The following is a 27,621-nucleotide window of genomic DNA, read 5'->3' as shown; positions in this document are numbered from 1 at the left end:
AAGATTTATTTATTTGAGAGAGAGAGGGAGAGAGCAGGGGTGGGGGTGCAGCAGGAGGCAGAGAGAGAATCCAAGCAGACTCTCACGGAGCGTGGAGCCCAACGCTAACTCGATCCCATCGAGATCATGAGTTCATGACCTGAGATGAAACCAAGAGTCGGAAGCTCCAATGGACTGTGACACCCAGGCGTTCCTAAGCATGAGTTTAGGAAGGAGCCCTTTACAAAGGTATGGGAAGGGCCAAGGAAACCATCAAGGTTAGTTCAGTGTCCTGGAGGTAGAACAGCTGAGAGCTGCCATCAATCCCAGGTCCATAGGGCCAGGGAGTAGCTATTCCTGGAATCTAGAGGGCTTCGCTGTCATGGAAAACACTGTCATACAAAGTCTCTCCTTTGGCAGAGAATGGATGTTATTTTATAATATCCTCTGATTGCCTGTAGGTGTCTGACACTGACCAGACACCATTTCCTTATTTGACCCAGAGAGGCTGCAGGTAGGTGGCCAAAGACTCCTGTTGTAGCCCATGGTTTTAATTTGGGTGGGCATCCACTCCACATGCCTTCACAGATGGGGGTTCACTCAGCTCCTCTGTACCAAGGTGGCTTCCTTGCCTTCTGGCTAAACAGACATCAGAATGGGGGGAGAAATCCTGCCTCTTCCCTTGCAAGCTCTACTGCTTTTATCGTGATGCTCTTGGGGTCCGCCTCCTTTCGCTGTTGTATGAGAAATACCCTTTTACACTCCACAGGGATGATCTCTGTTGACAGCAACCCACCCTGCCCAAGTGGTAGAGGTGGCCTGACTACTTTTCAGAGCTTGTCCCATCCAAAACTCCTGTCCAGGGGAAGTTGATGTCAACTATTGTGGAGCCTCAGGACTTTCCAGAACTTTCCCTTCAGCCTTATTTTTCCAAAGCCAGCCATTTTGCTCCCCTGGTACTTCTGCCAAGAAGCTGGCAGCTCCAGCTTATGGATCTGACCCTTGTCATGCTTCAGGGGCGGGTTGAGTTTCCTGATCGTTATTATGTTAACTGAAATGTTGCAACTATTTCCAGCTTGAGTATTGGGCCAGATTTTACTGTCATGGGTCTCCTGGACTAGTTCTTGCTTCCTTCATAGATGAATGCTGAGTGAAATTGCCTCACTGTCTTTGTTTATCTCAGCAAAGGAAGTAAGAATTACTTCCTTATCTTATCTCGGAAAGGAAGTAAGAATTACACAGTTTTTAGGTCATTTGATTACCCCACTCTGTGTTGGTCTTTACGGTCCTCGTGTGGTTTTAGTGGTGGGGAGTAATCTTTATTTGCTGTTCACTCCTCCATGTCATTCAGGTTTCTGCTCAAAGATCACTTCCACAGGGCAGCCCTCCCTGGTTGCCCCTTGGTCACCTGCTATCTCTTCTCATTCTGTTAATATCCTTCATTACCACCACCATCTGACTTGGTCCTATCCCCCATTGGCTTCTGCCATCAGGCATGAGCACCACTGTCTAGAGACTTCATTTATCTTATTCATCTTGGGTCCTGGGTCCTAGTACCATGCCTGGTATGGATTAGGTACACAAGTACAGTTTGTTGCTGAAGAATGAACTACTTGGGAGGTACAAGTCCCCCTATCCATTTTACCAAGGAGGGCATGAAGCTCAGAGAGGGCAAGTGACTTGAGCAGATCCCAGCTTTGAGTAGGGCTGGGATCTGAACTCTGTTGTGCTGAATCCAGAACTTGTTCCTTCCTAACGGCCAAGGAAAGGAAAAGAGGGACTCACCACCAGGCAGCCTGCATGCTTGCTCTAGAGACCCCAGGCTGACTCCTGGGAGGTATGTTTCTGTGGGGACACAAAAGAAAAACTGTTCATCTGTTGTGTGCACCAATTACGTGCCTCCGTACTTTATTTATTTTAAAGTTGGTGTTTTAGTGATAAAAATTATAGCGACTCAGTGTCGGAGAAAGCATTAGAGAAAGCATTAGAGACAAGTAGCAAGGTAAAAGAATGAAGGCTTCAGTTCTACTTCCTCCAGTTCCATTGTGATGTGTGGATTCTTCTGGAATTTTCTTCAATGCATATGCCAACATGTGCACGCGCAGACCCATATGCACATTAATAAGTTTTAAATGTAGATGTGACTGGCACTCAAATGTCAATTTTTTAATTGAGGTATAACAGACATGTAACATTATATTAGTTTCAGATGTACACATGATTTAATATTTGTATATATTACAAAATGATCAGCTCAATAAATTTATTAATATCCATCATCACATATAGTTACAGGATTATTCTTCAAGAGGTGATAATTTTTTTTAAAAAAGATTTATTTATTTTAGAGATTTTCATTTGTTTATTTATTTATTTGGGGGGGGGAGAGAGAGAATGAGAGTGCCAGGAGGAGCAGAGGGAGAGGGACAAGTAGACCCTATGCGGAGCATAGAGTCGGACACAGGGCTGGATCTCACTACCCCGAGATCATGACCTGAGCCAAAATCAAGAGTCAGTCACTTAACTGACTGGGCCACCCAGGCACCACCAGTGATGAAGACTTTTAAGATCTACTCTCTTAGCAATTTTCTTTTCTTTTTTTTAAAAAAGATTTTATTTATTTATTCATAAGAGACACATGGGGGGAGAGAGAGAGAGAGAGAGAGAGAGAGAGAGAGAGAGAGAGGCAGAGACACAGGCAGAGGGAGAAGCAGGCTCCATGCAGGGAGCCTGACGTGGGATTTGATCCAGGGTCTCCAGGATCATGCCCTGATCAGCCCTGCATACTGAAGGCAGGCACTTAACTGCTGAGCCACCCAGGGATTCCCTCTTAGCAATTTTCAAACACACAATGCATTGTTATTAACTATGGTCACGGAGCTATACATTGCATTCCTAGGACTGACTTATTTCGTAACTGGAGTTTGTACCTTTTGACGCCCTTCACCCATTTCATCCACTCCCTAACACCCTACCTTTGGCAATCATCAATGCGTCCTCTGTTTCTATGAGTTCATTTATTTTTTTAAAGATTCCATGTAAGTGAGATCATATGGTATTTGTCTTTCCCTCTGGCTTATTTCACTTAGCATAATGACTTCAAGGTATATCTGTCCATCCATGTTGTCACAAATGGAAAGATTTCCTTTACATGTCACTTTGAAAGATACTCCCCCTCCTCTCTCTGCATCTGATAGAATGCTTGCAATACTCTGTGATGTTTTATCAAGTCCACTTTACAGATATGAAGACTGAGGCTCAAAGGGATGGCAGGCTTTGCCTAAAGTTGGTGACGTCAAAATAACAAGAACTCACTTGCCTTTTTGTGCAGCATGGGTATCCTACTCCATGCTTGCCCGTGGTGACTCACGCTCTTATTTCAGGTCTCACCCTGATGCCTGGCCTAAGGTAGGACCCTTACCCCCCAGCACATCACTTATCGTTGATATGTTCTTGATCATTTATTTGATCACTGTCCATCTAATCACAAGATGTGAGCCCCTTGATGTCAGAGACTGGGTCTGCTGTGCTCAGCACTGATTCCCGTTGCCTAAAATATGCCCAACACAGTAGAGAGGTTCCAAAACTTTTGGTTGTATGGACAGTCCCTGGAGATTTAGGTATTTCTCCTTATTTTATAACTGAAAAAAAAAAAAAAACCACCTTGGGAATCAGAGAAGTGAAGGCTATCCCCTCCATCATCCATGCAGAACCTGGAATCCAAGATCTTAAAAAAACGTTTCTTAACACTTGAAGGCATGTACACATTTTTCCTGAGGAACTACTTAGATGCAGTTTAGAGTCAATATTTCTAGGTAGAGGTATAAGATCCTGAACTTCCTGCAAGCTCTCAGGTGATGCCTGTAGTGGAGGTCTGAGGACCATGCTTAGAGCTGACGGCTGCAAACCTTTCTTTCATGCCCAGATTTCAGTGAGCATCAACTAGGTGCTAGGCTTTGCTGTCACTTGTGCTGTCATATTTACCTAATCAGCGGTGGGGCTGTAGCTAGTTGCTTTTCCCGTCTGAATCTCTGGTTCCTTTTCGGTAAAAATGAGCTCATGAATGTGGTCTTGCAGGCTGTTGGATAATTACACAGCAACAGCAGTAGCAATAGCAGTGACTGGCATTTATTAAGGCCTTCCTCTGTCCTATGTATGCTACATTCATTGTCTTTTAAAATTATTCCTGCTACCTTAGGAGGTGATGCTAATGAAATGCTCATCCTCAGAAGGGAGGGAGCACAGCCCAGTGGTTGAGGGCACCCCATATGAAGTAGGGCTGCGTGGTGCAGAGCCTGGCTCCACCAGCTATGGGACTTTGGGCAAGTCACTCAAAGAGCTTTCAGGCTCGGCTTTGTCATCTGTAAAATGAGTGAGTGAGGGAAGTGGTGAATATATCAGAGCTTAAAACAAGATCGTGGCTCATGTTGGCAAATGCGACTCCTGCTGTAGCTGCCTGCCCACTGCTGGCACATGGTAGGTCTGCAGTGAGTTGAGCTTCTCTGGGCACCAGGGGCTCTTCTTGTGTGTCTAAAGTTCTGCCTGGCTTCGGGCCTTGCCCCTGACCCTGATGTGGGTGGACTTGCCAGCAAGTGATGTCTGCCTCCACAGATGGGGAGGAAATAAAGGAGGAGGGATTGCAACCCCCCCTTCCACTGAGGGCTTTAGGACCAGCCACCTGAACGCTTTGGCCAGTGAGAATGGGGGAGAGGGAAGTGTGGGGTCTCCCCAACACCCTACCAGTGTCAGGAGGACTCTTTCCCCATCTCCAGCTCAGTAGCTTTGCAAGGAGCCCATCCCTCATGTTATCTCTCACATCAGACCACCCCATAGGCAGATCTAGACAGACCATTGAAAGGCCCAGAGCGGAGCGCTAGATCTGCTGGGTGGTGCCTACTAGATGTGAGAGGATAACCCACCTGGCAACTGGAGTGCTCAAAGAGATCTCCTTCTGGGTCACACATTGCTTGAAATTCCACCATATAAATGTCCCTGGATTCACTGGGTATTGTCCTTTATGAACAGTTGTGGAAAGCATGGCAGAGGGGAAAGGATTGGGCTTGGGAGTATGTCAGACCTGGGTTCCTTTGAACTCTGCAACTTGGGCTAGAAGCTTGCCCTCTCTGAGCCTCAGTTTGCTCTCCTGTTAAATCGGGTATCTTTCCTCCTGTGGATGCTGTCACCCAGGTCTCCCTGTCTGATCCCAGGCCAGTGGCCCAGAGAGCTGAGGGGAGGGTGATGCATTACCTTATTGGCAGAACATTTGGCATCCAATAGTTTACTTTATGTAGAGCACCTGGCGCACAGAAGGAGCATTTTATGCACAGCTTCTGGCACTCAGTGGACTTGCTTTATGTGGAGCCCCTAGCACATAGTAGGTGCTCTTTATGTAGTATGTTGGGCACTCAGTAGGTATGCCTGATGTAGACCACCCATCATACTGTAGTCAGGATTTATGTCGAGTACACAGCAAATCGCAGGTACACTTTATGTAGAGGATCTGGCACACAGTAGGCATGTTTTATGTAAGGTACTTTGCACAGAGTAGGCTTATTTTCTGTAAAGCAGCCGACACATAGTAGGTATATTTTACATAGAACGCCCAGCACACAGTAGGTGTGCTTTACATAGTGTACCTGGCACAAGTAAGTGTGCTTTAGGTAGAGCACCTAGCACTTAGTAGGTATGCCTTAGGGAAGGTACCCAGCATACAATATGCACGCTCTAGGTAGAACACCTGGCATACACAGGAATTGTGCAGAGCACTTGGGACACAGAACATGCACATTGTGGGGAGTATCTGGCACACAGTGGGTACACTTTATATGGTGTACCTGGCACACAGCACACTTCATGTAGAGCCCCAAAATGCACTGTAGGCACACTTTTATGGTACCCTGCACACAGTAGGCCCAGTTTACATACAGTATTCTGCAAAGAGAAGGTTTACTTTATGTGGAGTGCTGGCACACAGCAACACAAATACTAGTTGCCAGCCCTTTCTCTTCACTGTGGTTTTTCAGAAGCTCCTGATCCTTTCTACATTCCTGTCTTCTGTCCTAATCTCAGGCCCCCATCTGACACCCATCTCCCAGATGGCAGTACTGAGCCCACAGGGGGCTGGCACAGCTCACAGTCCCAGGCAGGAGGAGCAGAACTCCACCCAGGGTCTCCCAGCTCTGCTTCCTCTATCTGAGCCCCACCTTCTCCTGGATCCTGCGGCCCCCACATCCTCACCCCTCCCAGCAGCCCTCCTCAGACTGGGCCCCTTACCCCTCCATCTGATGCCGGTAATCCCCAGCCTGGCCGGTTTTTTGTTTCTGCAGTCCTATCTCAACCAGGTCCCTGGGCTTCTTGGAGGCAGGGCTTGAACTCCCGCCAAGGTGTGCAGTCCAGAGGCCAGAGGCTTTCTGATTCTGTGCTGGAAAATCGTGCAAGCCACCCTCCTGACTTACATGTAGAGGGAGGCCCCAAATATGTTTTTGGGACAAGGCTGGCATGATCCTGTTCCCATGGCACCTGAACTCTGAAGTTCAAGTTTTTATCAGCCACACAGGCCTGGAGAGGGCAACTGTGGCTGTTAACGTGGGGATGCAGAGTCACCTTTACCCATCCCCCAAACCACCACGCACCCCAAATGGGAGGTACTGAGTTTGAGGTTCTAGAGCTCAAGTGCTCTTGATAATACTGAAGCCTCCCTCCCCAACCCACCATTTGGACCACTGCCAAGTAGGGAGGAGGTAAGCAGGCAGGCAGGGATTGGCTGGCTTAGCCTGGCCACTGGCAGTGTCCCCTAGGTCAGCGGCCAGAAGCAAAGACTTTCTAAGAGGAGAGGAGAGGAGAGGAGGCTGTGTGGATAAGCTGCTCCTGACTGAAGGTACGAGGCTGGGTGTCCTGGCCCCAGGTGGGGAAGGATACTTCCCAAAGTGGGGTGGCTCCAGGGAGCAGCTGTCCTGGAGTGAGAGGGGCTACTCGTGGGTGATTAACTCTCTCTCACCCCGTCTCTTTCTCTCTCTCTCTCACTCTGCCTGTTCCTCTGGAAGTCTCCTGAACCTCCCCCACTTTGATCACCCTCCCTCCCCCCACACCATGTGGACAGTTCCCAGCACTCCCCATTTGCCTTGTCCCTCCCATCCTGGGCTCTTTCCCTCTGAAGTGAGCACTCAGTAAGCTCACATTTCTGTCCCAGACCAGGTCCTGAGGGGCTCACCCTCTAATCCCTCTGCTCCAGGATGTTGCAACTGAGCCTGTCCTGGCTAGGACTGGGGCAGCTTGCAGCCTCCCCATGGGTGCTCCTGCTGCTGGTGGGGGCCACTTGGCTTCTGACCCGGGTCCTGGCCTGGAGCTACAGCTTCTATGATATCCGTCGCCGCCTCCAGTGTTTCCCACAGCCTCCAAAGCGCAACTGGTTTTGGGGTCACGTGGGCCTGGTGAGTATGGGTAGAGGATGGGACTGGGGTGTCAGGAAATGGACTTCCTGGAGGTTCGGGAATGATGCTCAGGGGTTAGCTGGGGTCTGGGTCAGTGGAGAAGCAGGGAAGCTAGTGGAGTCCTTCTTTTACATCCACTCATTCTTCTGCTCTGCCATCCAGGCCATTTGCACATCTTTGTCCTCCCACCCTCTGCCTGTTTTGGATTTACTTCCTGCCTCTCTGAACCCACATTATTGTCCCTCTGAGGGCTCCCATGGTGGGCTGCACAGGGCACAGTCCTCTGGCATTCCCAGAATCCATGGTTATCCTGGAGACCTTGTCAGGGACCCTGTCCAGGGTCTGCTCCCTGCCTGGCCCATTCCCTTGTGTCTGCTCCCTACCCTACAGGAATTAGTTATGACCTCCCCACCCTACAGGGGTCTAACTTCCCACTCACACCTCTCCCCAGGCCAACTTCCTCTCAGCTTCCTCTTCCCTGCTAAGATGTCCCAATGGGCCCATTGCCCAACCTGAATAAAGATAACTGCTTACTTCTCTTTCCAGAAGCTTTCTTTGAGTCCTCACCAGCAAATCAGAGGTTGACCTTGACATGGGTCTACTCATGCCCCATTCAGGAGTTAATTGTCTCATTACTTATCTTCCACCTATCCAACTAGATAGTTGCCCTGTGGAGCAGACACTAGAGTGCACAGTCCAGGGGCTAGCATCCAGCAGGCACTGAAAGTAAGTGTTTGATGACATAGGTGGTGAACTTGCCATCACCTGCCATGGTCAAGGCCAAAGGGATGAGCAGCTAGCTCCTCCCATCTCCAGGCAGGCTGAGGGCACAGCTCACCTTAACTGCCCAGGATGAGGACCATAGGTAGGGGGAGAACTTCTTGTGATTTTTATTGCTGATTATAGCTAATTTGGAATGGGGGCATTCTGAGGCTCATTGTGAAGGCTGCCTGAGATTCTGGGTCTTGTAATGTTCCTAACAAACCTTGGGGGTAGCAGGGGGCATAAAGTTACTGCTCCCCCTCCCCCTCCAGGGCTTGGTCATGGATGCTGGTCTGGGTCACTCTTCTCTCTAGTTCCTCTTGCTGTGTGACCTCAGCTGAGCCACTCTCCCTCTCTGGACTAATCTCATTAAGTTCCTCAGGGTCCTTGGGGAGCAGGGGGCAGTCACAATGGTGAAATGCCGTCTGTTCACCTGTCTGGAGCACCTGAGAGCATTTGTCAGGCCAGGATGGGGCATCCTGGAGGGATGGAGGGGGACTGGAGAGGATGTCTCCCCAGGAGCTAACCCTGCCCTCCTTCTCCATTTGGTGGATGTGGCTTTGGTGTCTTCATTTGTAAAGGGCACAACTGATCAGAGTCCATAGGATCAGGGGACACAAGTATGAAGAGATAGATGATAGATAGATAGATAGATGATAGATAGATAGATAGATGATAGATGATAGATAGATAGATGATAGATAGATAGATGATAGATAGATAGATAGATAATAGATAGGTGATATACAGATAGACAGGATTCACTATGTACAGCCTGGTAGGCAGTAGGGACTCATAGGTGGGAGCTGCCCTCCTGTCTGATGAGCAGAGTTCACATCTGTCCCCTGGGGTTTACCAGGACTGGAAGGGCTGCAGACATGTCACCATGTGAGGAACTGGGGGCTGTGTGGACTGGCCAGGACCTAACAGGATGCAGGAATGAGCCCTAGTACAAGTCCTGAGGCCACTCTGGTGCCCACAAAACTCTTGTATGGGGACCTCTCTGAGTTTGGAACCACTCCCAAGACCAGAAAAATCCCACTTCTCAAGCCAAGGTCAGTCTCTCTGTGGGGAGAGAGCATGTCTTCTCCCTGTGTCCTTGGGTTCACCCTTGGGATGTGGAGAGCCTCCAGACCCACCTGTCCTCAGAGAGAAAGAGGGGGAGGAAGCAGAGATTCCCTCCATCCACGTAGAATCTGGACACTCTGTCCACTGTAGAGGCTGCAGGGGGCCCTGCTGTGTCTCCTTCTGTGGAGGTGACATCCCCTGTCTTGCTTGTAGGCTCCCCCCTCGGAGCAGGGCTTGAGGGTCATAATTCAGCTGGTGGCCACCTATACCCAGGGGTTTAAGATGTGGATGGGCCCCATCAAGCCCCTTGTTGTTTTGTGCCACCCCGACTTGATCCGGAATATCACCAGTGCCTCAGGTACTCTTGCAGAGCTTGTGGTGGTGGGTGCCTTGATACAACCCAGGGCTTCCAACGCCTCCACCTCCAACTTCCTTGCACCCCCTGCAGGTCCCTGGGCCCTCCTCCCCTCTTCTCTCTTAGCTATATTCCTCTTCTCTTCATGTATTCAGCAATTCCCCTTTCATCCTCTACTCCCTCCACTGCTGTCTCCTCCCCTGCCCACACCATGAGTCCCCAAGAGACCTCATTCCAAGGCTCTGTCCTGGAATAACCCTCAGTCATGATGATATGGGTCTAGACAAGAGATCTGTCACCTGGTGAAGTAAGGATTGGCCAGATGGGGATGGTTGCAGCAGGCCACAGGTGAATCAAGGCCTCTGCTGGGGCAGGCTGGAAGACTTCCTGGAGGAGTTACTGGACCTAGATCTGGGATGACAAGTAGAAATTTTTTTAGAGCAGAGAGCAGAGTGATGCAGTGGGTATTGATAGCATCTGAGGTCCCCTGCCAGGTCTGGCCTCATTGTCACCCATCTGCAGGGCCAGAGCTTTGAGGTTTGGCAGCTGGTGGAGTACCTGGGCTGCTGTTTCTGTGACATCCACTTCTGGTGGGTTGATCCCTTCCACCTTATCCTACAGCTTGTCTACTCCAAGTTCATTGCCCTCCCGCTCCAGGCCCCAGGAATCTCCCCCTTAGGGAGACCCTACCCCAGCCTGGCTTCCGTCCCTTCTGCTTCTTTCACCTCCAGACAGACCAGGCTGAGCAGGTTGATGAGCAGCACCCAACAGAGACCTTGGCTTTGAAACTCAGGTTCTGGGTGACTTGGAAGGCCCCTAGCTCTTTCTGGCCGCCAAGGTCTCTTTCAGTTGTGAGTGGTGGAAACTCAACCCTGTATAGTCTAATCAAAGACAGGCAATTTACAGTGAACTTCAGGGATGTTGTCTTCAACATGGCTGGATCCAGGTCAAAGAACATCATCAAAACCTGTATTAATTTTTTTTTGTTCTGTTTTCCACTGAGGTGCTTCCACTCTCATTCTTGTAGATATGAGTCCAAGAAGTTTAACTCCTGTGGAACCGTCAGCTTACTGCCACAGTTCCAGGAAAAGTTGCAGAATTCCCTTCAATTTGTCTGGTCTACAGGGTCAATTTTTCATTTAATCACTGTGATCTGACCACCTGATCTTGGCAAGAGTAGATTCTCAGAGTTGTGGTTTTGGGGCTCAAAACAATTCAGTGACTAGGAACGGAGGTCCTGGATTCAGGCAGGGCTGGGTTCAGATGTCAGGAATGCACTGGGAGAATTATCTGGGAGAGTAGGCAAGTTACTTCATCCATCAGAGCCTCAGTTCTCTTACCTGGAACATGGGGATAGAGAGAAGCCAGGTGAACATAGTGTTTGGAATCCAAAATGCAGAATGACTCTTTTTGTTCTTGTAACCAAGGGACCTTAATTGTCATATCGATGGACTGGGGAAGGATCCTAGGAGGAGGCTGGGCTGCTGGAGGGATTTCATGGGGCTCAGGGCTGGGTCTTAGCCCAGCAGGTCCTTCTATTTGGCCACCTAGAAAGAGTGTGAATTGGGTCCTCTTTGTTCCTTTCCAGATTCAGAGCTCAGAGGAAGGTCTCCTGTACACACAGGAGCTGGCAAGCACCTATGGGGATGTGTGCTGCTGGTGGGTGGGCCCTTGGCATGCAGTCATCCGCATCTTCCACCCCACCTACATCAAGCCTGTGCTCTTTTCATCAGGTAGACACCCCATGGTCATGGCTTGCTCACAGCTGAGGTCTCTGTGCTGCTTCCAGTTTGACTTGTGACCTATAAGCAGCCAGGAGAGAAGGTTCAGAGATGCCACTGTCTCTGTCTCACCTGGATCCTCACCTGCCAGACTTCTTTCTGGTCATATCTGCTCACACCTAGGGTGTGATTTTGCAATGTCTGTTGTATGATCGTGTCTGGTCTCTTTTATGTTTCTACCTGCCTCTGGTTCCACCTAGAATACATTATGCTTGGTTATACCTGGTATATGGTTACTCCTGAGCCATATGAAGATGGGCTTACTTGTGTTTGGTGCTCCGCTGTGGCCAAGAATATTTCATGCCATTTGAGATGTCTGCTCCTCCTGTTGGTCATGTCTGAACCAAGTTTGGGTTTTGTCTGCACTCTGCAACCCAGAGTTCTCTGAGAAATGTCGAAGACTATGTGAATCTTGTCCAGGGTAGGTCTTAGATATATCTGGGTCATATCTGGTCCACATCTGTGACATTAGTGGGGCAATAATTAAGTCCTGCTTGGGATCATCTGTGGGTCACCCTGAGGTTGTGTCAGATTGTCTTAGGGTCCATGTCAGAACATGGTACATAATGTCAATGTGTGCTATGCATGTTGTTCCTCGTCAGGACATATTAACACTGGTTGGGGCTATGTGAGAAGTCTCAGGAGATGTCAGGGGGTTCCAGAACAGATGTGTTGTCCCAATTCCTTGTAAAGGCATATTGTGGGGTGCTAATTTGTGTTTTGGTGTTTTGAAAATGTTGGACATGGTAGAAGCCATGTCAAGGTATGTTGAGGTATGTTCTTGCATGTTAGGGTGCATCTAATTAAATGGGGGTATGTCTGCAGGCCTTGTCTTGGTGCTATGTGCTGTAGCCTGGTCTGGTCTCCCCTCATCTCCCTGCTCCTTTTGTTTCCTCTGCTCTTGTTTCCATTCCTGCTGCACTGGGCTTGGAGGGGGTATGCAGACCCCTGGCTGGGAGCCCTCATCCCCCAAACCCAAAGCACTTCCTCTCCCTCTTTTTATGACTCCTGATTGTCCTCATTTATGTCAGCTGCCATTGCGCCCAAGGACATGGTCTTCTATAGCTTACTGAAGCCCTGGCTGGGTGAGTAAATTGGGTAAAGGGGACTGAGGATAACCTTGGGGACTCAGTGGAAGGCACCGCCCTTGCCAATCCTTGTGGCTACCTCTACTAGGGGATGGGCTTCTGCTGAGTGCTGGTGACAAATGGAGCAGCCACCGCCGCATGCTGACACCTGCCTTCCACTTCAACATCCTGAAGCCCTATGTGAAGATTTTCAATTACAGCACGAATGTCATGCATGTGAGTCTCTTGAAACCAGGGTCCCAGCTGAAGCCTTGGAGGTGATGGGGGCTCTGTGACATCTTGTCTGGAATTTTGGTTCTTCTGGGTTAGCTTTGGGGCCATTGATCTTGCTCTCTAAGCCTCAGTTTTCTCAGCTGTAAAATGAGAATTACAGCCCACACTTTGCTGGGTGGTCAAGATAATGTAAGATAGTTACGTTCTTGGCACATAGTACGTTCTCAGAAGGTGTTAGTTTCTATGTTTCCCTTACAAAGAAGCTTTGGAACCTGAGACACAGCTGAATATCCATGAACATCACATGGTAGTTGTTACTGAATTAATGAACCACTTCCAAACTCATTGGTCTAAAACAATGAATGTTTATTATTGCTAACAAGTCTGTGAATCCGTTCGCTGGGTCTTCCGGACCTGGGTAGGGTCACATGTACCTGTGATCAGCTGTGGGTCAGGTATTACTTTGCTGATCTGAGCTCTCACATGTTTGGGGCTTGGTGGCTGCAGGCTGATCTAGGTTGGTCTCAGCTTAGACAACGGAACTTTCTTTAGTGTGATTCTCTGCCTCCAGGAGGCATCACAGGCTTGTTCACATGGCTGAGGCAGGGGTCAAAGAGTGAGAGAAAACTTCAATGCCTCTTGAGATCTAGGTTTAGGAAGATCACCTCATCATTTTCACCATGGTCTATTGGCCAAAGCAAAGCAAAAGGTCAGCATAGAATCCAAAGGTAGTGAAAGGGGCTCCATCCCTTAATGGATGTTGCAGAAAAATCACATTGCAAAGGGTATGGATACCGAGAAGTGAAAAAATGGAGGTGGGGATTTTGTAAAGTGCCTGGGATTTTTTTCATACTTGCAAGCTGAAGAGTGAGATTATTATTGTTTTGTGGATTCTGTCAGAAGACATGAGACTTCTGTGTTAGAGACAAAGAACAGTTTATTACTCATGGCACAGCAAGCACATATGCTTCTTGGTTTGCATTCTTTCTCTAAGTCACCAGACTTCATGAGAATAACACAAGTGGGCTTCAATGCTTACATAGTATTAAGGGGAGGTTTAGGGACTCCATGACTTTTTTTTTTTTGTCAACTAGAAGCAAAGCTGACATTTGTCCAGGGGGAAACAGTACCTTATATCTCAAGGGTGTTTGCTGCAAACACAGCTCTGGGTCTTGCATTTTTTGGCATACCAGCAAGAATATGCGGTGGTGTTCGGGGTCCATGGACTACCTTTTTCAAAAAGGAGACTTTTTCTTTCCTTTTTTTTTTTTTTAAGATTTTATTTATTTATTAGAGAGCAAGTGAGAGCAGAGAGAGCACAAGTGGGAGGGAGGAGCAGGTTCCCCACTGAGCAGGGATCCCTGATGTGGGACTCCAGTCTAGGACCCTAGGATCATCACCTGAGCTAAAGGCAGATGCTTAATCAATTGAGTCACCCAGATGCCCCCAAAGGATATTTTTTCTTAACTTGTAGCAATGAAGATGGTGAAAGCTAACTTTTATTAAGTACTTACTGTATGCTAGAAACCATGTGCATATTCCATGACATATACTCTCTGATTTGATTTTCACAACTCTATGAGGTAGAGAGGATCTTGTCTATTACAGGTGGTGACAATGAGGTTCAGAGAAGTTAGGGAGCTTGCCCACATTCACACAGCTAGCAAGTAAGCTAGTAAGTGGAGCTTGGATTCCAACTTGGTTTCTTTGACACCAGAGCAAGTCATTTTAACTGTTACTAAGTTTTGATAGGTGGAGCCCAGAGGGCAGTGAGCTGAGCAAGGGCACACTGAGCCAGAATTTGAACTCAGGTCTCCTGACTCCCAGCCATGGGGCCTTAACTGTAACAGTTTCTACTTCTGCCCAAGTAGAAGTAGTCTCGGTCCTCCCTGGGGATGGTTGTCTGGGGCCAGGAGGCTAGGTTTGGGGGATTCCATCTTGGTGGTTGGTGTTGGGGAGGGCTTTCGGAGGAGGCAGGTTCCAGCCCGAGTTCTGCTTCCCTCTCTGCCCAGGCCAAGTGGAAGCGCCTGGTGTCAGAGGGCAGCACCCATCTGGACATGTTTGAACACATCAGCCTCATGACCCTGGACAGTCTGCAGAAATGTGTCTTCAGTTTTGACAGCAATTGCCAGGAGTAAGTCTCTGCTCAGGGTCTGAAATATTAGCCATAGACCCAAGAGAGTAGATGGCGAAGGGAGGGATGATCAACACAATCAGAAGGGACTTCCTGAAGGAGATGGATCAGAACTAGACATTGAGGGACAAGGAAGGGAAAGAGAAACAGTGATCCTTTAGGGTAGGTAGAAATGTGTGATAAAGTCCAGGGGGCTATGATGAGCAAAGCATGTGCCACAGTGAGGAGTCTCTTTGGGAATGAGGTTGGAAGCATTGGCAGGGGCTGTATCTTAAGGATATTCAAAGACTAGGCAAAGGCATTAGAATTTTTTTGAGTTTTCTCGGAGGCATGGAAAGTGGTTGAGCATTGAGAGTCATGGGGAAAGCTGTTCTTCGATTTCTGATTCTAGAGAAGACCAGCCATTGTGTAGATAGTGGATTTTGTTCCAAAGAGATGCTAGAGTAGGGAGGGGGTTGGGTCCATTGACCTAATGAGAGAAGATGAAGTCTGAGGTGTATGGAGATGGAGGAGAAAAGTACAATATCTCAGCTGGGATTTAATGGGCCAGGGGCATTGAGGCGGCTCACAGCAATGGGAATCAGGGAGGGAAGAGAGTGTGGGGAGTCATGTCTCTTAGGTCATCCCTACCATGTACCTGTGGGACCATCTGTTCCTGGATACCAATTTTTCTGATGGGAGGTAGCTCCCAGCATCTGGTGGGAGGCATTTTCTCAGTCTTCAGGTGAGCTAAATTGTGGCCTCCTTTCATGTCCTCATCCTACAGGAAGCCTAGTGAATATATTGCTGCCATATTAGAACTCAGTGCCCTTGTGGCAAAACGGCATCAGCAGATCTTGCACATGGACTTCCTGTACTACCTCACTCCAGACGGACAGCGCTTCCGCAGAGCCTGCCGCCTGGTGCACAACTTCACAGATGCTGTCATTCAGGAACGGCGCCGCACTCTCCCAGTTCAGGGTGTTGATGACTTCCTCATGACCAAGGCTAAGAGTAAGACTTTGGACTTCATTGATGTGCTCCTGCTGTCCAAGGTGAGTTTCTCTGGGATCTGAATTCAAGAGGTAGAATGGACTTTGATTTCAAATTTCACACTGAAGAACTTACACTTGGTCCAGAGGGTACTGTGTGCTTGAGAGCCAAGGGAGGTGCTTGAGAAAGGGAGGGATGGATTATGGATATGTTTTAGAGATTAGTATGTGGAATCTAGCCTGTAGAGGTCTTCTAATTTTGAATCTGTGACCTGAGATTTTACTCTTTTACTCGAGACTTTGCTTAATAAGGTAGTTGTGTGTGTGTGTGTGTGTGTGTGTGTGTGTATTTATGTACCAGAACCTGGATCAGAGAAGCTCATTTATTACTCACAGAAGTAAGAGTAGCCAGAGTAGAACTGTAGCTGTGATTCCTCATTCTAAGATTCTTCTGGGAGCTATCTGATGCTTTTATCTGTACACGCAGCCATGCTCCATCCCAGAAGAGGTAACTATACATTATGAAACTTGGAACTTATATAAGACTGCTGACACATCTGCACCTTCTTCTGTGTGTGTGTGTGTGTGTGTGTGTGTGTGTATGTGCATCCATGCAAGTGATGACAGAGAGTTAGAATGTAAAGTCCACTTTGCGGAGAAGGCAGTCTATAGGTTCTGTTGGTTTTTTTTTTTTTTTTTTTTTTTTGCCAGGGAAGATGAGGAATCTCTGGATTTACTATCCTAGAATGTAATCCAGGTTGCCAGTAACTTTTTTCCAGAAAGTCCTCATCATGTAGAAACAGGGAAATATTCATGGATAACTGATTCTTCTCACCAAGGACAAAGCAGGAGGGAAAGAGGCCAAGCAGGAGAAGAACTGTGGGGTGGGGCCTCTGGTGATAATGAGCAAAGGAGGTTTAAGGGTGAAGGGTCGGCTTGGGTTTCTGGATGGATGAAAGAGCTTCAGAGACTGTCTCAGATTATGCTCAGGAGCTCTCAAAACTGATATGATTTGGTATGTGTGTGTGTGTGTGTGTGTGTGTGTGTGTGTGTGTGTGTCTTACTTTCTCTCCAGGATGAAGATGGAAAGCAATTGTCAGACAAGGATATCCGAGCTGAAGCTGACACCTTTATGTTTGAGGGTGAGCATCCCAGTGTGGGACTATAGGGGGGCAGGGAACTGCCAATCCGGGACACTTGGCAGGTGGGTCCTGGATTGGACCAGAATTCGTCATTGGGTCCTTCGCAGGACCACCCCATTCCATCCCATCCTCCCATCCTCCCATCCTCCCTGAGGGCCTTAATTAAAGGCGCTGCCCACCCTCTGGTGCTGAACAAGCCCAGAGACCCAAGCCTGTCTGGCTGCCTCTCAGGCCATGACACCACAGCCAGTGGCCTCTCCTGGGTCCTGTTCAACCTGGCAAAGCACCCAGAATACCAGGAGCGCTGCCGGCAGGAGGTGCAAGAGCTCCTGAGGGACCGTGAGCCTCAAGAGATTGAATGGTGAGTGCAGGTCCCTATGGTCTATTCTCGAACCCCTCTTATTGGCTTTGCTCCCCAGCTGGGGAAGGGGAAAGATCTTTTGGTTAGTTCTGTCATTATTATTTAGTGAGAATAGGAGCAGAGCCCAGAGGCAGGGTCTGTACCCAGCCTGTAGAACAGGGAAGAGTGACAAAGATCGGGGCTGCTGAGAGAATTAGCGACAATGTATGAAGGCAGATGATGCCACTAAGTACACATTCAGTAAGTGAACTTCCATTCCACTCTCTTACCTTTCTCTCTTAAATCACATTTTTTTCTAAACATCCTCACTCCCTAAATGTTTGCTTCTCTCTTGCCTTCAAATTCCTTCCATATTGTTCAGTCCAAGTTTCATGGGGGATATGTGGTTTTAAAATCATTCTATTCCTATCCAGGAGAACTGCATCTTTATCCATCCAGTCCCCATTCAGAGAACACTGCCACTCTGCCTTTCTGTCCCCAGTCCTATATTTTCTCCAATTCTTACTAGCCCATTCTGTGTCATGGAGACCCAGGAAGGACCCAGCCCTGGCCCTTGTCGTGCAAGAGCTCTAGTCTGGTGTGGAAATTGTCTCATGTCAGGATACTCCTGTTCCACATGGGGTGAGCTAGGGTGGAGAGTATGAGAGGCAAGGCTAAGGGTAGAGAGAGTGCCTCTGTTGAGACCCTGAGTGATGATCACTAGATATTTGGGGATAGTTGGGGTCCAGTTAGTTCAAGAAGACAGAGTGGGGGCAAAAGTGAAAAGGAAGGGAAGAAGGGAGGAGGGAAAGGAAGAAAAGAAGGGAAAGGATGGAGAAAAGGAGATACAGGGAGAAAAGGGGGAAGGGAGGAAGTGGGATGAGAGAGAGAGAGTGAAAGGGGGAGGAAGAAATGGAGGGAGGGAAGGAGAGAGAGAAGAGACGAAGACAGGTAGACAGACGGGGAGAGAAAAGAGAAAGAGACACTGATTCATGGTGAGATGATGTGGCTGAGGGATGGCAGCAGGGGTTGGTTATGGGAGACTTTAGAAGCAATGTCACTGGGTCCAATTGTAACCAAGGGCAATAGGGAACTGAGGGAACTGTTTGAGCAGGATGAGGACAGGTCCGATATTTCTAGGGCTAGTGTGGGGAACATACTGGAGAGGACAAGTTGCAGCATCGGGACCAGGGAGGGGATTCTGAGGTCTGGGCCAGGAGCTTGGCGATATTGAGCAGGCATTGGACTGGACAGGCATCTTGTAGGTAATATTTTCCACTCCAGGCCTTCACTCAGCATAGCAGTCCCGTGAGGCAGAGTAGAGAAATACCTTTATGCTGTTTCAACCAAAATTTCAAACAGACAAAACTGTACACTTGGTTTTTTTTTTTAAAAAAGGTATATAAAAGAACATTTATAATCAGGGCACCTGGGTGGCTCAGTTTGTTAAATGTTCAACTCTGGCTTTTCGCTCAGGTCACGGTCTCAGGGTTGTGAGATTGAGCCCTGTGACCATCTGGCTCCATGCTGAGCATGAAGTATACTGTAGATTTTCTGTCTCTCCCTCTCCCTCAAATAAGTCAATAAATCTTTAAGAGAGAGAGCGAGAGAGAGAGAGAGAGAGAGAGAGAAAGTTTATAATAGAAATGAACTTTTTTCTTAATCCTTGCCCTAGGAGTAACTCCTGTCAGTGATTTCTTGTGGACCATTCCAGAAAATATCTATCCTATATCGACATTTATATGAAAACTATCTCACTACCCCCTCCAGTGGGAATTAAGGTCTACATGTTAGCAATGTGTTTTTGAGATCTTTTCTTTTCTTCAAAACATGAATGTTCGAAAAGTTTTGAATTACAGAAACAATGATGAGAACAAATTCTTCTTGCCTTGAAGTACCACAAAGGAGACTACAGTTATCATTGATGTCCTCCCCCGCAACTGAATCCCCTCCTGTCTCCCTAGGGGTTTCTAGACTCATTGATTTGTCATGTGTCTTTCCATAACTATCTTCCTTCTTCCTTTCTTCTTTCTTTCTTTCTTTCTTTCTTTCTTTCTTTCTTTCTTTCTTTCTTTCTTTCTTTCTTCTTTCTTTCTTTCTTTCTTTCTTTCTTTCTTTCTTTTTCTCTTTCTTTCTTTCTTTCTTTCTTTCTTTCTTTCTTTCTTTCTTCTTTCTTTCTTTCCCTTCCTTCCTTTCTTTCTTTCTTTCTTTTTCTTTCTTTCTTTCTTTCTTTCTTTCTTTCTTTCTTTCTTTCTTTCTTTCTTTCTTCTTTCTTTTCTTCTTTGTTTCTTTCCACCACCTATCTCTAAAAGCTTTCTTTTTTTAAAAAAAATATTTTTTTATTTGAAGGGAAGAGGGCTCGGGGGGAGGGAAAGAGCAAATCCCAAGCAGGCTCCATGCCCAAGGTGGACCTGATGTGAGGTTTAATCTCAGGGCTTGATCTTAGGACCCTGAGATCATGAGCTGAGCTGAAATCGAGTCAAACACTTAACTGAGCTACCCAGATGCTCCAAGGCAAATGCTTTTTTTTTTTTTTTTTAAGATTTATTTATTTATTCATTCAGAGAGAGCGAAGAGAGAGGCAGAGACACAGGCAGAGGCAGAAGCAGGCTCCCTGCAGGAAGCCTGATATGGGACTCGATATTGGGTCTCCAGGATCAAGCCGTGGGCTGCAGGCGGCGCTAAACCGCTGCGCCACCGGGGCTGCCCGGCAAATGCTTTATATTAAAAATATAATATATGCTAAAATTAATATTTTTGTATAAAAGTAGTTAAATTCATTCAAAGATTTTACCTTTCACATTATTTTTGGATCTTTTGCACAGTCTGAGTATACTGCATTTTTTATTTTTTATTTATTTTTATTTTTTATTTTTTTAAAATATTGCATTTATTTTATTTATTTATTTTTTTTTTAACTTTTATTTATTTATGATAGTCACAGAGAGAGAGAGAGAGGCAGAGACACAGGCAGAGGGAGAAGCAGGCTCCATGCACCGGGAGCCCGATGTGGGATTCGATCCCTGGTCTCCAGGATCGCGCCCTGGGCCAAAGGCAGGCGCTAAACCGCTGCGCCACCCAGGGATCCCTATACTGCATTTTTTAATACTGCATTAAAAAATTTTTTTTTATTGGAGTTAAATATGCCAACATATAGCATAACACCCAGTGCTCATCCCACCAAGTGCCCCCCTCATTGCCCATCACCCATTCACCCCAAACCCCTGCCCACCTCCCCTTCCACTACTCCTTGTTCATTTCCCAGAGTTAGGTGTCTCTCATGTTTTGTCACCCTCACTGATATTTTCACTCATTTTCTCTCCTTTCCCTTTATTCCCTTTCACTATTATTTATATTCCCCAAATGAATGAGACCATATAATGTTTCCTTTTCCGACTGACTTATTTCACTCAGCATAATACCCTCCAGGTCCCTCCACATCGAAGCAAATGGTGGGTATTTGTTATTTCTAATGGCTTCTTTCTTTCTTTCTTTCTTTCTTTCTTTCTTTCTTTCTTTCTTTCTTTCTCTCTCTCTCTCTCTCTTTCTTTCTTTCTTTCTTTCTCTCTCTATTATCTTTTTGTCCATTAGCACATCTTGCATTTCTATATACATACAGTTTGTGACTCGTTCTATTCACTCGACAGTGTCTTACAGCTCCTTCTTTCTGTGTGCTGCATAACTTCCCACAGTTTACTTGGTTCTCCCCTTTGTTGAGGATATTCCTGTTAGTATTCTCAATTATACTAGAAATTGCTGAATTGCTTTCCAGAGTTTCTGTGCTGATTTACCTTTCAGCCTGCAGTGTGTGATAGAACTTGAGGGAGCTCTAGTCCCTCCTTTTAATTGCTGTGTAATATTCTACAATATGGCTGTACTGTAATTTATCTAAACCTCCCTCATAGGTGGATATTTAGATTGTTTCTAGCCTTTTGCTAAAATAAACATGGGGGTAGTCAACATCTGTGAACACTGACACATGCTTATACACGTGAATGTCTCTCCAGTGCCAACTTCAGATTGTCAAAGACAATCTGAGTTTTTGTCATTTTAATAGCAATTGCAAACTTGTTCCCATCAGCTGAATCTTTCCCATACTTTTACCTATGATATTATTGTATTGAATTTTAAATCTTTGCCAATTTGTCATATTTCCTTTTCTAAATGAACATTTCTTTAAATAAGAAGTTTAACATCTTTTTGCACATTTTGAGGGGTTATTCCCAACACTTTTTAATATTTAGGTATAATTGACATACATTCTATTGCTTTCAGGAGTACAACAAATGAGATGATATTTGTATATATTACAAAATGTCTACCACAATTAGTCTAGCTAGCATTTGTCACCATACATAATCACAGAACTTTTTTTTCTCTGTGATGAGGACTTTTAAGACCTACTCTCTTAGCAACTTCCAAATATGCAATGCAGTATGATTACCTACAGTATTATTAATGAAAATAGAGTAACTATGTAATGCTATACATAACATTCCTATGACCTAATTATTTTATAACTGGAAGTTATTACCCTTTGACTTCTTCACCCATTTTGCTCACTCCCATCCCCCACTTTTGGCAACATTCAATCTGGTCTCTGTATTTATGAGCTTCTTTTTGTTGTTTGTTCCTTCAGATTCTATCTATCAGTGAAATTATATGGTATTTGTCTTTTTCTCTCTGCTTATTTCCTTAGCATAATGCCCTTAAGGTCCATTGATGTCATTGCAAATGGCAAGATTTCTTTTTTATGGCTGAGTAATATCCCACTGCGTTTATTTCACATTTTCTTCATCCATTCATCCACTGATGGGAACCAGTGGTTTCATAACCTTAGCTATTATAAATAATGCTGCAATGAACATGAGGCTACATATACACTTATAAAAAAATTTTTATTCATTTATTCATGAAAGAGACAGAGAGGCAGAGACATAGGCAGAGAGCTGAAGCAGGCTCCCCACGGGGAACCCGATCCCGGGAACTTGAGCCAGGATCCTGGGATCACGACCTGAGCCAAACGCAGACACCCAACCACTGAGCCACCCAGGCGTCCCTACATATACACTTTTTGAGTTAGTGATTCCATCTTCTTTGGATAACTACCCAGAGGTGAGATTGCTGAATAGTGTAGTAGTTCTATTTTTAAATTATTTTTGAGGAAACTTCATCCTGTTTTCTACAGTATCTGCATCAATTTACGATCCCCCAAAGGTGCACATGGTTCCTTTTTCTGCACATCCTCATCAGTATTTGTTATTTCTTGTGTTTTTGATAATAGCTATTCTAACAGCTGTGAGATGTGAGGTGAGATCTCATCGTGGTTTTGATTTGCATTTCTCTGATAATTAGTGATTTTGAGCACCTTTTCATGTCTCTGTTGTCCATTTGTATATCTTCTTTTACAAATGTCTATTCAGGTCCTTCTGCACATGTTGGTAAGCCATTTTTATTTCTCTTTATGTACGAAGTACTCATCTTTTTTATTGTTTCTTTTTTAATTCTTCTGTTTTTTCAAATTTACTTAGAATAAATCAGGTAAAAAAAGTAATCCTTTTCTGTCTTGTGTTGCAGAAGATTGACTTTTGACTTTTGAGGGGTGCTTTTGATTAATTTTTATGGAGACAAATTTATCCAAATATTCTTTAACAGCTATACTGTCTTTCCTTATGCTAGGGTTTTGTAGGCTTTCCTTACCAGATGTCAAGGCTTCACTTATTCACATCTCTTTTGTTGCATGGGTCTCTTTTCCTGATCTTCCCACCCAGGGACACACTGGGTGTTTGTTTGATCATTGCATCTTCGTGGTAGGTCTTAACATCTTCATGGTAGAGTGAGTTTCTCTTTTTTAATCTTCCCTTTTTGTTTTTATTATTTTTAAATAGTTATTTATTTATCTGATAGGTGGGGAAGGGCAGAGGGAGAGAGAATCTTAAGCATACTCTGTGCTGAGCATGGAGCCTGACACTGGGCTTTATTCCCACAATCCTGATTTCATGACCTGAGCTGAAACCAAGAGCTGGATGCTCAACTGAATGCGCCACCCAGGGACCCCTTAATCTTTCATTTTTAAATTGTTCTAATTCTCATAATCTTTTATCTTTCCAGAAATGTTTTCGAGTAAGGTTATCAAGTTCCTAAAAATATCTGGTAGATTTTCATTTCAATCAAATATATTCTATCAGTTGACTTGAATATATGATTGAGTTGTGGAAAATGGATTATTTCATGATATGAACACATACCATCCTAGAGTGTGGAAGGAATATCCCCATTTGTGGATATTTTAATACTCTTTAGTCCTTTTAATAAAGTCTAAAATTTTTTCTTAGTGATCTTAAGCATATTTTGTTAAATTAACCCTAAGATACTTCTGTTGCTATGCTGACTCATCTATTTGTATTTTTTCCTTTTTTTCTTTTCTTAATCATTTGATATTTTTATTTGTATTTGTAAATCAATAAATAATATATACTAAGCCTAAAAATTTAGACAATTTGACACATAAGCATGGTGAATGAAACTATCTGCAGATTTGAATGTTTTGTAAGGACCATAATCACTGTACAACATATGCTGAATGTACATATATTTAAATATTCTATTTATATATTTTTTAAAACAGACACTTCTCTAAATTTTAAGAAGTGGAAATCATTTAAAATATGAATCATCTATTTGTATTGAGAGAAATTTAAAATTTCATTTGGAATATAGAGATCTCACATCTTTCTTTGGCTAAACTTCTATCATCATCATCATCATCATCTATTCTATTATCTTTTCTAATGGATTATTTCAACATAGAAAAATAATTTTAAAATATACATATAAATTTTGTGTTCAGTGAACATAGTAAAAGTGAAGTATGGAGTTTCATATTAAAAAATTTTTTAAGCTCTTGGAATAATTGGGGAGCTACCCAGAAAAAAGATACCTCAAACTACTTCTCATGTCTTGTAACAAGATAACATCAAGATGGAATCAAATATTTATTTATTTATTTATTTATTTATTTATTTATTAAAGATTTTATTTATTTATTCTTGAGAGACACAGAGAAAGGAAGAGACACAGGCAGAGGGAGAACAAGGCTCCCGGTGGGGAGCCTTATGTGGGACTCAATAACAGGACCCTGGGATCACGACCTGAACCAAAGGCAGACGCTCAACCACTGAGCCACCCAGGTGGTCCGATGGAATAAAATATTTGAACTAAAAAAAAATAAAAGTGTCTTAAAAGCTCTAGAGGAAACCATGGGAAATTATCTTATAGCTCCAGAATAAGGATGCCCTTATTCTTGACACAAATCCCAGGAAATCTATAAGACATTGCTATACTCTTGCATGAAAGAGATACAGAGCAGTGTGCACAATATATAGGATGATACACTAAAATTATTTTAAATGCAAAAAGGTAGCTCTGAAAGGATAAATGACAAATAAGAACCTAGGCAAACTGTAAGAATGGGAAATGGTGGTGTTGAGTCATAGAAGTGGGGTTTTATAGTTTTCCAGTTTGAACCACTTAACTATATCAGCTATTAACAGTTATAATCACCACATAATTTGAAAAGGATCAAAGAAAAAGATCCAACTCCCTTATTGCATGTTCAATGTCTATAAAAGTTTTCTGGTGTATTCTCTTGTGTTTTCTAAGCATAGAATCATAGCTGGCAAAAATGACACCTTTACCCCCACATTTCTGACTGCATTACTCTCCTTTTTTCTCTTGTCAATTGCATTAGCTAGTATCTCTAGGACCATGATAGACAAAACATTGGATCTGTTTCTGCTGTTTCTTACTCATTTGGCTTTTGATTTTGCTGTCTTGAAATAAACAGTATTTAATTTTTATGCAAATTTGTAAACCTTTTTATGGTTTCCTTTTGGGTGTCATGTTTTGCTCAGAAAACCTTCCAAAAACAGAAAGGAGAAAAAATGAGTGGGAAATATCAGAAAGGGAGACAGAACATGAGAGACTCCTAACTCTGGGAAACGAAGTAGGGGTGGTGGAAGGGGAGGTGGGCCGGGGTGGGGATGTGGGTGACTGGGTGATGGGCACTGAGGGGGGAACATTTGATGGGATGAGCACTGGGTGTTATTCTATATGTTGGCAAATTGAACACCAATAAAAAATAAATTTATAAAAAAAATACAGAAGAAAAAAAAAAAGAAAAGAAAACCTTCCAAAACCACCCAGCTAAATTTTCTCACCTACTTCTTTGATCTTGCTTTTCTTTTTTAAAACCACTTTATAAGGTATGATTGACATTAAAAAAAAAAAGCTGTACATATTTAATGTGCAGGGCTCAGTAAGTTTGGAGATACCTGATCCACCTGGAATTTATTTTGTTGCAGGGAGAGAGGATCTCAGGGGGCAGTAGAGGACTGAGAGGAAGGGTCTGTGTTTTTGCTGTCTGGATAATTGTTGGGGGGGTTCCTTAGGGACGACCTGGCCAAGTTGCCCTTCTTGACCATGTGCATCAAGGAGAGTCTGCGGCTGCACCCACCTGTCACAGTCATCTCCCGCTGCTGCACCCAGGACATTGTGCTCTCAGATGGCCGGGTCATCCCCAAAGGTGCTCACAACCTCAGGGGGAGAAGCTTCCTGGGAAGGAAGGGGGCCTATCAGGCATGGGAAACCCTTCCTGACTGGCTCTCAGTCTCCCACAGGTGTTACCTGCCTCATTAGTATTTTTGGGACCCACCACAACCCATCCGTGTGGCCAGACCCTGAGGTACTGCCTCTCTCCCCGTCCACATGGCCTACCCTCTTCCTTGTCTTATTCCCCAGGGGGACCTAGGGGAGGGAGCAGGGTTCTGACCTGGAAAATCAGACACCACCTACCCCCATCATACACAAGTCTGCCTCTCCAAAGCTGGCTGTCCTGGGAAACCCCATCCAGCAGCCCTACCTCTCTGTGCCCCCAGGTATACAATCCCTTGCGCTTTGACCCAGAAAACATCAAGGAGAGGTCTCCCCTGGCTTTTATTCCCTTCTCTGCTGGGCCCAGGTGAGCCAAGAGGGTATGTGAGGTGGGAATGGGGTGGCGGGGGCAGGGGTCTGGGACTGAGATCCCAGGAACGTCTGTGGGGGAGGGAAAGGGGAGGAAGTTGAGGATGGCTCTCCTGGTCTCCCCTCCTCCGGAGGTTAGGAGTAAGGGTCTGGGGAGTGGGGGCGGCTGGGTCCAAGGAGGGGTCCGCGGGGTGCTCAGCAGCTCTGCCGCGCGCGCGCGTCTGCGGGCCCGAGTTCAAGGCTGGGGTCTGGGCCCAGCTCCCGGGATGGACGGGCAAGTCCCCAGCGGGGTCCCAGGCACGTCAGCCGCTGTGCATCCCTGCGGGCGGCGATGCGGGTCCCGGGCTGGGTTCTGGGCGCGATGGGCCCTGCCGGGGTCCCTGGCGAGTGCGAGCCCCCCTCCCCCCTCAGGAACTGCATCGGGCAGGCGTTCGCCATGAGCGAGATGAAGGTGGTGCTGGCGCTCACGCTGCTGCGCTTCAGGGTCCTGCCCCACGAGGAGGAGCCGCGCAGGAAGCCGGAGCTCATCCTGCGCGCCGAGGGCGGACTTTGGCTGCGCGTGGAGCCGCTGAGCGCGCGCCCCCAGTGACCCGCCAGCTCCCGGCTGGGCCCAGCCCGACCCGCGCGCCTCGCTTTGCAGGTTCCCGGGAAGAGAAGCGCGTGGTCTCCCCCGCGCGAGCCCCACGGAGAGCCAGCAGGGGGCGCGTGGGCCCCGCGGGAAGGCCGGGGGTGGGGGTGGGGGGCGAGGCGGGGTGGAGGGGAGGCTGGGTCTGGGCCGGGCCCTGACAGCCCTTCCCGCTCATCCCAGATCCCCGTCCTGATGGCAGGTTCTCCTAGAATCAAACCCGTGGTTACTCCAGATTTCAAATGCACAGATAGAAAATACAACAATGCAAAGCATGCTAAAATTCTAGCCTCTCCATGGAGTTTCTCTCAATTCAACAACTGGGAAGGGGTCCTTAGATTGCCTGTCAGCACCCCTGCGGGGAGCACTTCACTCTCGCTCCTGGGTAATGTGGCTGATTAATAATCAAGGGCTTGATTACCCCCCCACCCCCCAGGAAGTAATGCAAACGCCATCAGTTACAGCACTCAGTTGTAAAAACCAGTTTTCTGGCGCTCTTTGAGAAGTTGATTGACCTCTTCCTCCTTGCACATGACTTCTCATTGACCTTTCCCTAGAAATCTCCCTTGGAGAGAAAAAACAGGGTATATGTGCTTTCTGCTAATTCATGGCTTATGGTTCTTCCCTGGCTCCTCCTAAGATCATGTTATCCCCCCCCCTTTTTTTTTTTTGGTAAACAAAATTTAATACAACTGTATAGTCAAATAATAAT

At 46.0% G+C, this 27,621-nt stretch overlaps 1 protein-coding gene across 5 annotated transcripts; it reads left to right on the top strand.

Annotated features, from left to right (window-relative positions):
• The first annotated feature begins 6,685 nt into the window (after nt 1-6,685).
• LOC140610630 (cytochrome P450 4F3) lies at nt 6,686-27,620 on the top strand. Of its 5 annotated transcripts, none has more exons than XM_072786913.1 (13): nt 6,686-6,856; nt 7,169-7,409; nt 9,453-9,597; nt 12,407-12,460; nt 12,552-12,679; nt 14,689-14,810; nt 15,577-15,844; nt 16,857-16,923; nt 17,155-17,284; nt 25,714-25,847; nt 25,942-26,006; nt 26,200-26,282; nt 26,696-27,620. In XM_072786913.1, exons 2-13 carry the CDS (start codon nt 7,212-7,214, stop codon nt 26,871-26,873), a joined length of 1,572 nt encoding a protein of 523 aa, XP_072643014.1. In that variant the 5' UTR covers nt 6,686-6,856; nt 7,169-7,211; the 3' UTR covers nt 26,874-27,620. The 5 variants fall into 5 exon arrangements, 4 of the variants coding, with proteins under 4 accessions (XP_072643014.1, XP_072643013.1, XP_072643012.1 ...); XM_072786912.1 differs by lacking the exon at nt 9,453-9,597 and adding an exon at nt 11,183-11,327 and having other exon boundaries at nt 6,688-6,856; nt 7,174-7,409; XR_012012220.1 differs by lacking the exon at nt 9,453-9,597 and adding an exon at nt 11,183-11,327 and having other exon boundaries at nt 6,689-6,856; nt 25,932-26,006; nt 26,696-26,750.
• Nucleotide 27,621: the final 1 nt, after the last annotated feature.

The sequence above is a fragment of the Canis lupus genome, chromosome 19 (assembly GCF_048164855.1).
Source record: "Canis lupus baileyi chromosome 19, mCanLup2.hap1, whole genome shotgun sequence".
NCBI classification, from domain to species: Eukaryota; Metazoa; Chordata; class Mammalia; order Carnivora; family Canidae; genus Canis; species Canis lupus.
Note: the sequence above shows the minus strand (reverse complement) of the source record. Positions and strands in the feature narration are given on the sequence as shown.